The sequence below is a fragment of the Garra rufa genome, chromosome 3 (genome assembly GCF_049309525.1).
Source record: "Garra rufa chromosome 3, GarRuf1.0, whole genome shotgun sequence".
NCBI lineage: Eukaryota > Metazoa > Chordata > Actinopteri > Cypriniformes > Cyprinidae > Garra > Garra rufa.
In genome coordinates this window covers 18,710,596-18,723,308 of record NC_133363.1, presented here as the reverse complement: position 1 = coordinate 18,723,308, position 12,713 = coordinate 18,710,596, and the positions used below count along the sequence as shown (strand labels likewise).

The 12,713-nt window shown below is 37.3% G+C and overlaps 1 protein-coding gene across 1 annotated transcript in view; it reads right to left on the bottom strand.

Moving 5' to 3' along the window:
* The window catches only part of pcxb (pyruvate carboxylase b), a 315,031-nt gene that overhangs the window by 58,376 nt on the left and 243,942 nt on the right, over positions 1–12,713 (bottom strand). Inside the window, exons 15-18 of the mRNA XM_073835799.1 lie at positions 6,763–6,984; positions 5,896–6,052; positions 4,826–5,066; positions 4,270–4,519 (exon numbers count right to left, since the gene is read on the bottom strand). Coding sequence (XP_073691900.1) covers positions 4,270–4,519; positions 4,826–5,066; positions 5,896–6,052; positions 6,763–6,984 — 870 coding nt within the window. The remainder of the gene's footprint in view (positions 1–4,269; positions 4,520–4,825; positions 5,067–5,895; positions 6,053–6,762; positions 6,985–12,713) is intronic.

The window sequence follows — 12,713 nt, the reverse complement described above, 5'->3', positions numbered from 1 at the left end:
AAATTTAACTTATTGTGTCTTCTGGGGAACATGTAAGTACCTTCTGTAGCTTCTACAGGGCAGTACTAAAAGAAATAAGAAAAATGTACACATCCTCAATCAATTTAAAAGTCACCCCTAATGAATTGCTTTTCTTTCTGAAGCATCCGTGAGCATTTGAACCTTCTGTATTAGTTGCATATGTGTCCACCAGTTTTCTTCAGTATGAAAATATGGATCTCAAAACCATACAGTCATTGTTGGAAAGGTTTCAAATACACAAAAAAAAAAAAAAAAAAAAAAAAAAAAAAAAATCTGTGGGACATGAAGAACAGCGGGAAGTTTAACTGTCCAAACTAGGAACTTATGAACAACTATCACTAAACAAAGAAAAACTCAACTATTATTTTCTCTTGTGGACTATGTAAACGTCTTTTATGTGAAATATCTTATTCAGGACAGTACTAAAAAAAATAACATGCATTTTGTATGATCCCTCTTATTTTAGTCAAATAATTAACATTTTGCAGATTCTGCAAGGGGTATGTAAACTTTTGAATTCAACTGTATGTTTTATAAATACTAATAAACAGCCAATATGCTAGTAATAATAAATAATAGTGAACATTGGTCCATAAAATAAAGTTTTATGACAATCCCATTTAACTTACAATGAAAGATGGACCTTAGCCATATCTAGGGACCAGTATAGAAGTATTATAAATACTTCGGATTGGGCTCTTCTGATGTTAGTCTGTAAGCAACCACCACACCAACCCTATCTACTGCATAGCAATTCTTCTGGCAACCACCCAGAACACCTTAGCAACTGCATAGCAACGTTCTGGCAACCACCCAAAACTAGCATTGTGGTGGCAACGTTCGCATAAACAATCACCACTAACATCTTCCAGGTAAAATGTAAAAACATTTTTCCCCATTTTCTTTTTATCTTATATTTTGCTTTGTCCTTATATATATATATATATATATATATATATATATATATATATATTTTTTTTTTTTTTTGTATCTCAGTGTTTAAAGAGCGACACTGACAGATTGTTGTGTATGGTGTGGCGACATGAGAGATTGTTCAAGAACGTGAGATTATACTCTGGAGAATTTGAAACTGAAGTGCAAGGGCCATTATCTCACCACCCTGCCTCAGAGGAACCATATTTGGGGGGTAGAAGAGAATGAGAGAGGGAGGCAAAGGCTGGGAAGCAGAGCTACATGATTTAACTTTGATGGTAATGAAGTGGAGGAAGGGGAAATAAATGTGTATGTGCAGTTAAAAAGAAAATGGGTGACGGGGAAGGGAAGACTCTCTACCTCTTTTTTCTTTTCCGTCATTAGTCTTTGTCCAAGGTGTGTCAACACATTCCCCTGCTACTGCAGGCCTTTTGTTTTACATGCCTCTCAGAATACAGCAATTATCACACTCACACGGACAGTACAGTACCATGCACACAACTGTATAAAAGTACAAATGTATTGATATATGACGACAGCCCCTGCTGGGTCCCTTGATTAATGAGCTTAGCAACTTGACTAATTAGACATCATTAATCAGTTGAGCCTGCCTGAACTTAGGCAACATTAAACTGATCATGGGCAGCCTATGGAATTAAACAGCGGATGTACGGACCTAGGCCAGAAGACATTTTATGTAAACATAAAAGTATGGACCAAAAGTCACATGCTGTGCGTTTGTTCTCACTTCATCTAATTTGTTTAGCAATATTTAGTATTTAGTCGACTTTTGCTGTGCCATGACAGAAGTTGACCTAAAAGACAAAACTAAAAAACTGACAAAAATATTAAAGGGATAATAAACCCCAAAATTCTTTAATTAATTGCTAACCCTTTACCTTCAGAACACGAAATAGGATACTTCTGATGAAATCCAAGAGCTTTCTGACCCTCCATACACAGCAAGGGTCCTTCCACATCCAGAAAGGTACCAAGAACATCAACAAAATAGTTCATGTGACATCAGTGGTTCAACCGTAATTTCATGAAGCTACAAGAATTTTTGTGTGAAAAAAAAAGCTCTGCAATATGGTGCTAGGGTGACACAGAGGAGAAGAATGAAGTTTAACGTTTTCAACAAAAATGCAGAATAAAGTCATTTTTTTTGTACATTTTCTCGTAGCTTCATAAAATTATGGTTGAACACTGATGTCACATGAACTATTTTGTTGATGTTATTGGTACCTTTCTGGGTCTTGAACGTGAAAAGACCCTTGCTGTCTATGGAGAGTCAGAAAGCTCTTGGATTTCATCAAAAATAACTTAATTTGTGTTCTGAAGATGATTGAAGGTCTTACAGGTTTGGAACAACATAAGGGTGAGTAATTAATGACAGACTTTCATTTTTGGGTGAACTAACCCTTTAAAGCAACTGTTTTCAGCACTGCTAATAATATGATTAAATGATTTTTGAAGGATCACATAACAATGAAGACTAGAATAATAACTGCTACAAATTCAGCTTTGCCATGATAGCAACAAATTACTTTTTAAAATACATTAAAAAAAAAACAGTTTTTCACAACTGTTTTTATGTATTTTTTATTATAACACTCAAAAATCGTACCGAGCCCAAACCTTTGAAAGGTGGTGTATATAAATAAATTTATTTATAGTTATATTTTGTCATATTTTATTTAAGTTATATTTTTGAGCATTGACTTCACTTGACCAAAGAAGAGAAAGCAGAGGAGAGACTAGAAAAAGAACTAAAAAAAAGATCCAGTCACTCCAGTCACTCGGGGCCCCCAAGTTTTGCGATGTCAAGAGCTCTGCCCACTAGCCTATAGCTCTAACTCTTTTTTTTGAGCTGCTATTAAATACTTTTAGACAAGATGCAGTAACTGAAAATGTCAGACTGTATGTCTGCATACTCCAAGAACTAAAGAATAGTGCAGATGGAATAAATGTTTAAGGATATAGAAATAAAATAAAACAAATAATACATACATCACACATACCAATCAGGCATAATCCCCCTTTTGCTGCCAAAACAGCCCTGACCCATCAAGGCATGGACTCCACTAAATCCCTGAAGGTGTGCTGTAGTACCTGGCACCAAGATGTTAGCAGCAGATCCTTTACAAGTCCTGTATGTTGTGAAGTGGGTCCTCCATGAATCTGACTTGTTTGTTCAGCACATCCCACAGATGCTCAACTGGATTGAGATCTGGGGAATTTGGAGGCCAAGACAACACCTCAAACTCATTGTTGTGCTCCACAAACCATTCCTGAACCATTTTTTGCTTTGTGACAGGGCGCATTATCCTGCTAAAAGAGGCCACAGCCACTGGGGAATACTGTTTCAATGAAAGGTGACATGGTCTGCAACAATGCTTAGGTAGGTGGTACGTATCAAAGTAACATCGACATGGATGGCAGGACCCAAGGTTTCCCAGCAGAACATTGCCCAAAGCATCACACTGCCTTCGCCGGCTTGCCTTCTTCTCATAGTGCATCCTGGTGCCATGCGTTCTCCAGGTAAGCGACGCTCACGTACCCAGCCATTTACGTGATGTAAAAGAACAGGTTTTTTATCAGACCAGGCCACCATCTTCTATTGCTCCGTGGTCAGGTTCTGATGCTCACAAGCCCAATGTTGGCACTTTCACCAGTGAAATGGGGTCAGCATGGGCACCCTTACTGGTCTGCGGCTATGCAGCCCTATATGCAACAAACTGTGATGCACTGTGTATTCTGACACCTTACCATCAGAACCAGCATTAACTTCTTGAGCAATTTAAGCTACAGTAGCTCATCTGTTGGATCGGACCACACTGGCCAGCCTTCACTCCCCACGTGCATCAATGAGCCTTGGCTTTACGCTTACCCATTATTCCTGCTTCTAACACATCAACTTTGAGAACAAAATGTATACTTGGTGCCTAATATATCCCACCCACTAACAGGTACCATGATAAGTAGATAATCAAGTGTTATTCACTTCATCTGTCAGTGGTCATAATATTATGCCTGATCGGTGTATAAATCATCACTTTTAATAACTTTCAGTGCTTTACTTGTCTATTACTTTTTGAGGGATTTTCTCAGTCATTTTGCAAAAATCCAGGCAATTTAATAGGAATCCATGTGATTAGGAGTTTCACTTTAGGGCAAAAAAGTTCTAGATTTTGCAGATTTTGCTTGTGTTCACAGTTCTGTATGAACAGTGTATCATGCATCACTACACTATTGCTTTTTATTTATTTTTTTAATTTAAATTTCTTTTAAAATGTTGCTAATGTGACTACTCACCAGTATCAAGTTTGGTTCCTCTGGTGCAGGCTACGATAGCACCCATGCTCGGTTGAGAGGTCATGCCCGCCATCGAGTCCACTGCTACATCTATTATATCTGCACCTGCTTGTGCACAGGCTAACATTGCCGCGACTCCCGCACCCGCTGTATCGTGAGTGTGAACATGGATAGGGACTTCAGGGAAACGGTCCCGCAGTGCTCCAATCAGTAAACGGCTGGCTTCGGGCTTCAACAGGCCAGCCATATCCTAGGAAGAAAAGAGAGCAGAGCTGCTTTAACCACTCAAGTGCACCCCACAGAAAAGAAAATCACATTATGACGATCACTGTCATTACAGCAGCTCAACAAAGAAAAAGAGAGAAGAAACAGAAATAACAGAGCGAGAATGAGTATTACTGTCAATGTCTTCAGTCATTACACCCTTGAGTAACTGCCAAACACAGCTGAAAATATCATGCTAAGAGTCCTGACACAAAAAAACAACGGTTACATTAGCAAATCCCTCACTTCTGCCTTTGTGAGTGTGGAACATATGATTGGACACGTGATCTACCTTAATAGACAGTATGTGTGTTCCAGCCTTAACTAGCTCATTGGCCAGCTTCAGATAGTACTCCAGTGAGTATTTCTGTCTCATGGGGTCAGACACGTCTCCAGTGTAAGAAATGGCCGCCTCCACCACGCCTCCAGCCGCCCCTGCTGCTTCCATCCCCAAAAGCATGTTGGGAATATAATTCAAGGAGTCAAAAACACGAAAGATATCCATCCCGTTCTCTTTGGCTACCTCACAGAATCTAGAGAAAGAGAGAGTGAAGATAAGTGGAAATAAGGTTGTCAGCTCCTGCACTACAGCCAACTCCTTCAAAACCGACATTTATGGTTTATAAGAGTAAAGAGAGACATTTGTGTGAATGCACATTCAAGTCAAGCCATTGACATCAGACATTTTAATGCCTGATAGAATATTATGTACTTGCCAACAGTTACCATCAGAAGCTCTTTTTATTACTGAATGTGGAAATTCTAAGAAACTCACTGCTATTATAAGGTATTGTGGGTGGTCGCAAGTGCATTGCTATATGGCTGATAAGGAGTTCTGAGTGAAGTTTGGCATGTTGCTATGTCCAATATATTGCATATGGTATTACACACTATATTTACACTGTTTTACTCAGACAAATGAATATGAGCATCTTTTCCAAAGTAGCACAACTTAGGAGATTACTGGTGTATTTGTTACATTTGTGAGCAAACTTTTCCTATTATGAAAGCATTAGAAAATCCTAACTACTGTGTGTACATGCAGTTTCGCTCAAAAATGGCATTAAGTATTAGCTTAATATTTAAACTAATCTTTAAAAAATGAATGTGATAAGCACTGCAACTGTGTTTACCGCTGCTACAGTATCAGCTCTTGTGTATGTGTGTGTTTATGTTGTGCCTACAAATGTAATCATCTAAATTGTGTGGACAAGCCAACAGCACCCACGAGGAAACATCTTAATAAACATACTAAACAATATCTTAAACATTTAAATATGCAGAAAGCTTTCTGTGAGGGTAGGATAAGGACTAGTGGATAGAAAATAACATTAGCCAATGAAAATGCGTGTTTGATCTTACTTGAAAACTGCATTATCAGGATAGTTTGTGTATCCCACAGCATTGGCGCCACGTAGCAGCATCTGAAATGGGACATTGGGAATCAGAGCTCGGAGCTCCTGAAGTCTCTTCCACGGACATTCCCACAGAAAACGCATTGCTACATCAAATGTAGCTCCTAGAGAATGCAAGAGAGATATTAAAGGGTTAGTTCACCCAAAAATGAAAATTCTGTCATTAATTACTCATCCTTATGTTGATCCAAACCTGTAAGACCTTAGTTCGTCTTCGGAACACAAATCAAGATATTTTTGATAAATCCAAGAGCTCTTTGACCCTCCATAGACAGCAAGGGTACTACCACATTCAAGGCCCAGAAATGTATGTGCTTTCCTCGCATGTAAACAACGCATGATGCTGACGTAGAACATGAGTTTTATTTACATTTAGAGGAAAGCTTCATGATACTCTCCAAATTGGCGCTAGGCTGATGCAGATGAGAAGAATTGTTTAATAAAGTTGTTAGTTTTGTTTACAATTGAACCACTGATGTCACACAGACTATTTTGTCGATGTTCTAGGTACCTTTCTGGGACTTCAACGTGGTAGTACCCTTGCTGTCTATGGATGGTCAGAGAGCTCTTGGATTTCACCAAAAATATCTTGATTTGTGTTCTGAACACGAAAAAAGGTCTTACAGGTTTAGAACAATACAAGGGTGAGTAATTAATGACAGAGTCATGTCAAAGACTGAAGTGATCCTCAGCAAGCCAAAACACATACAGAGCTGGCTAACATCTCGAAAAACTGTTTTTATAAATGTGATCCTTCTCTGTGAATGTATATGTATTAAGAAATGACTAAAGACTTTGTGAATGTGTCACGTGCCTCCCCAGTTTTCCAGGCTGAAGAGATTGTTGAAGTTGTGGCTCACAAATGGAGCAATCTTCTTAAGGTCGTGTGTCCTGACACGAGTGGCCAGCAGGGACTGGTGGGCATCTCTGAAGGTAGTGTCCATCAGTAGAAGACCCTGGTGCTGTCGAACTGCCCGTGCAAAACCCTCAGGACCATCCTTCAACAAGATATCACGGAAGCCCATGGGCGGCTCACCTGGAAGGGAAAATAAAACAAAAAAACATTTGTGTATACAGCACACGCATAAAGCCAACTCAACTGACCAACTCAAAACACCTTGGTAAATGAAGGGAGTATGAGGGGTGTACACTATTTATCAAAAATTATATCTCAGTATTTTTTGAGATTTTGTCGATAACAATAATTAGATGACAGTGTGTTTTCAGATTTTTTAATAATACTTTAAATATGAAACTAAAATCACCAGTAAGTGGTGGTAATTCACTGCATGAGTCATTGAGCCATTCATGGAACCGGTTCATTCATATGGCTGATTCATGCAGTCTTTATAAAAGGATCATTGAATTACTGACTCATCCAATTCATAAAAAAATGTGGATTCGTTCTAAATTCGTTCTCGATCTATAACTGCTATTTTAGACTATTTTAGATGGTGAAGCATAGCCAAAAAACTATGGGAAATCAGCACCCTTATATCAATATTGTACATTCTGGGGCCTTCTAATTTCATTCTAATAAGTAAAATCATGCAATCATGCAGTGAATGTGTGCATTTTTAAGGTTTTTTTTTTAACACAGTGAGTGACATAGCTACTTGTCAGCTCGCACACGTTTAAAACGACAATTACGATAGCATCATATATACATATCACACACCCCTAGGGACTGAATCTACTATTTATCTACTATTAACTACCGACAGTTTTTGATGAGCAGCTATGGACTGACATTGCAGTAATCTGACTGCTTCTCATTGTGGGCCTGTCACACGTACAGCTTTGAAACAGGTGATCAATTAAATGAGCGCCACTGACACTTCTCACTGATTCCCTGTCATGCAATGTCTCGTTTTGGCAGCCAATCAAAGTAAACTCGAAAAATAAGAACAGGAACACCAAAATAATGTTTGCTGAGGAGAACAGGAAGAAAATGATGTGCTGAGTAGTTTAAACAAGGCCACATTTCTCTGCTAAACCTAAGCATTGTTTTTCTGCCTGGAGCTTACGGGTCAGTGCCAAACCTAGAATCCACCAACCAACAGACAATGGAAAATTCCTACTATTTATAGGCCTCAGATGTGGCAGTTTGAGGGGCCATTAACCCAGCAGGCAGGTGGTGGTACAGTCAGACATACCAACTTTCTCTATTAATGCAAATGAGGCCAACACATAAAAACTCTTGAAAATCTGGGTGGGTTGCTAGCTTATTCAAGTTAAAATCAAATCAAATCATGCTGTCCAATGAAGAGGGAGCATGAGATAAAAAAAGGACGGGGGAGACCAATGATAGAAATGCCGTAAGTAAGACATTGATGCATAGATTTGCATATTTCAAGGCATAAACACCCACATGTGAGTTTAAATGTATGTGCTGCTGTGGGAATGTCTCTGTATGAAACGCTGGCGGCCATATGAAAGGAAAGATGAAGGCCAAAGCCTATTTATCGCTCATTGTGTGTCTGAAACGCACATGCAACACACACAATGCAGAGGAGCATCCCATGAGGCTTGGGATACACCTACCACAGATGTGACCTACTTACACAGACACATGCATTTTTTATCCTATGAAAGACCTTTTCCATACAAACACCTACTTACACAACACATATTTGTTCCAGTTGTGTAGGGGGATGATTTTGTACATGCTCTGCAAACTACAACCAGTCCCACTGAGAACTCTCATCTAAACACTGAGAACAGGAGGAAAGTGGGAAAACTTTTTTTGGATATGCAGACTTGCATGCATACAATCCATCAAGGGTCCTATGGGAATTATTTTAAACATCATGCTCAGCAAACAAGAAAAAAGGTATGCCAATGAGAATAGGAGAAAATTGGCTAAATTAATTGCGCACACATATGCATACACATATCTATCCCTTAGGAATCTCTCTCTCAAACACACACACACACACACACACACACACACGCAGAGGGAGTGTGGTATGCGGCTCACACACACCTAAACCCCTGTAATGAGATTTCTAATGTGGCCGGATCCCTCTTTCATTTGGCAGAGGGAAGGAGAGAAGGGAAGGATTAAAGCTGCATTATCACACTCTCGTCCATCCACAGAGCGAGAGAGAAAGAGAGAGAACAGAGTGGGGGGAGTGCTGCCAATGTTTAGGGCAGCCATAAACAAGAGTATGAATTTCACAAACATCTGTTGTGGTACACTTTTGATGTGGCAAGTGTGAGATATGTGTATGAAGTGTTAGGAAGTGACTAAACTAAAAGGAAGTAACTAAAATGAATCTAAAAGTAACAATGCTACTAAATTAAAGGGATAGTTTAGTTAAAAATGAATATATCAATAGTTAGTAAGATAGTTGATAAGTTTAGGAATGGGAGGGTTTACCCAAAAATCAAAACTACCCCATGATTAACTCACCCTCAAGCCATCCCAGGTGTATATGACTTTCTTCTTTCAGACAAATACAATTGGAGTTATATTAAAAAATGTCCTGCCACTTCCAGACTTTATAATGACAGTGAATGGCTGTTGATGTGTCCAATAAGTCCAATAAAAGGCAAACATTCATCATTAAAAGAGAGTGGCGTTTCAGCGGATGAAGTAGGCGAACGCAGTAACAAATGCAGAAGTGGCGAATTCAAATCAAATCAAATCAAAATACTGGTCATGAATTAGAGGTATAAAACAAGGATTTGTAAAGAAAAATGACAGGATTTCGATATAAGCCAAGAGGGGACTGGTTTTCCTTTGTTTTAAACAAAACTTGGTTCTCGTATGACTAGTATGTCCTCACTGGAGCTTACGATATGCCTACTTCATCGCTTGACCATCACTCTCAGGACATTTTTTAATATAACTCTGAATGTATTCATCTGAAAGAAGAATGTCATATACACCTAGGATGGCTTGAGGGTGTGTAAATTTTCATTTTTGGGAGAACTATCCCTTTAAGTGACATAAAATATAGTCATGCAGAATAAGGAAATACTGTAATATGTGGTCTATAAATACTAATAAAGAGCCAATATGTTAATAATACGCGTGTTAATGAGCATATATATATATATATATTAGGGCTGTCATAATTAACGCGTTAATAGCGCGTTAACGCAAATTCATTTTAACGGCACTAATTTTATTAACGCGCGATTAACGCAGCGCGCATTTTCTGTTTGACCCACTACCTAGCCCATAGTTAAAGAAATGGATGCACAGTGCTGCCAACCTAGCGAAAAGTGTCTAGCAACAATACATATATACACATAATTGGACAAACCTAATATAGTTTCTGAGGCTCTTCGGTTTTGCTCTGCAAGCGGAGTCGGGCTACGTTAGGATTGGTGCTGTGGGGTTGATGCGTAAAGCCACATACGAGTATGCACGCGAAAACGGCGTATTAAATGCACGTCAAACACATGCATAATTGCATATCATATGCACGCCAAAGTTAATTTCAGCTTGTTAATAGCACGCCAAATAGAAACAGAAAGTCGTGCTAGTGCGCATTTGCATGAGACCAGGATCTCCAATCAGTACATTATAACCAAAACAATACATTAAAACATAAAAGAAGCAGGTTTTTGGGATCAAATAACTTTAAATGGCTAAACTCCTAAAAAGTCAAAGGATCCGGAAGGCATTCAAACAGGAAGTTAAAAACAACAATAATAATGCAGGGAATAGTGACTTATGTCCAGATGCCGGTAAATGATTCTTTTCAGTGATTGAATCGTGATCATTCAGGATTTTTTTCAGTTATTATTTCATATTACTTTGGTTGTCTGATAACAGACATATTAAATCAAAACAATCGAAACAGTTTTGTTGAGAACTTGGCTGCATCAAATGACAGTATGTGGGCACCTAGAGGCAAACAAATGTAATAATAAATGTAGATTTTGCATGTTCAGAAGAAGTGAGCTGCCCTGTCCTGCAAATAATGTAAACAGGCTTGTGTAAGTAAATTGCTCAGTGCAAAGAAAGAGAAGTAATGGGAACCTGGTATGTCTATGTTCTTTTTTTTCATGTGTCTAATAGACATGAACAAGTTATTTGAAAAACATCTATGACATTTGAAAAAAGTTAGTCTAGTCAAGTATGGTTTCACTGATAATAAACACATATTTGCTTAAAGCAACCATATTTGTCCATGCCAATGTTGATTAGAGTATTAAAAACGTTAAAAGGTGTTAATTTAAGGTACATTTAGAACAGATAAAAATGTGCGATTAATCGCGAGTTAACTCAAGACAACCATGCGATTAATCGCGATTAAATTTTTTAATCAATTGACAGCCCTAATATATATATATATATATATATATATATATATATATATATATACATACACAGATTAATCTAAATGTATTTCTATAAATAAATATGTCTGCTTGAAAAAATAAAGAATGTGGAAAACAAGTTGTTATAAAGAATGCACAATTAGCCTCTGTAACCAACCATGTTTTTTTGATTCGTTCTAAATTCGTTCTCGATCTATAACTGCTATTTTAGAATATTTTAGATGGTGAAGCATAGCCAAAAAACTATGGGAAATCAGCACCCTTATATAAATATTGTACATTCTGGGGCCTTCTAATTTCATTCTAATAAGTAAAATCATGCAATCATGCAGTGAATGTGTGCATTTTTAAGTTTTTTTTTTTTTTTTTTTAACACAGTGAGTGACACGTTTAAAACGACAATTACGATAGCATCATATATACATATCACACACCCCTAGGGACTGAATCTACTATTTATCTACTATTAACTACCGACATAAAATATAGTCATGCAGAATAAGGAAATACTGTAATATGTGGTCTATAATTACTAATAAAGAGCCAATATGTTAGTAATACGCGTGCTAATGAGCATATATATATATATATATATATATATATATATATATATATATATATATATATATATATATACACATATACATACACAGATTAATCTAAATGTATTTCTATAAATAAATATGTCTGCTTGAAAAAATAAAGAATGTGGAAAACAAGTTGTTATAAAGAATGCACAATTAGCCTCTGTAACCACTGGTATTTCATTGAAAAGAAGACCATGTTCTGGTTTCTCTATGAGAAGTGGTTTCATTTAATTTTAATATAAAGGCATGTGTGTGTGTCACAGCAGTTAAATCTGTGTCTATCATGATAAAGCCTTAATAACAAACCTATATAAAGAGTATTGTTAAGAAATCTTATGAAATATAGTCAACTAAAACTAGAATAAAACTAAAACAAATCGGATGACTAAAATATGACTAAAACTAAAAGTCATTTTAGTCAAAAGATTATGACTATGACTAAATCAAAAGTCGTTGTCAAAATTAACACTGCTGTACACTGCTGTTGTATTCTGAAGTTATATTAAAGCTTCGTGTGAGGAACAGGCTGAATAAAAAGCTTTATTCAGCGAAAAGTTCAACTTCAAAGTAGCAAAGTCTCAAGTTTAACTTAATGACTTAATGGTTGTAACAGTGAACAGCTCAATGGAGAGGAGAATTATTTGTGAATAATCACAAAAATGTGTCTCTTTCTCACATAAAGCTATTGTATGGACTCAGAATACTTAGAATATAGTGCACAGGTCATATGAACACCGTTAATGACGCTTTTGAAAAGCTGAAGCTTAAAAGCTCCACTCTCCATCCATTGTAAATGCATGTAAATGCAGTGTAAAAGCATGCCCAGGCAGCATACTCTAATGACAATTTGTAACTGTTCTACATTTTCCAGAATTGGTGG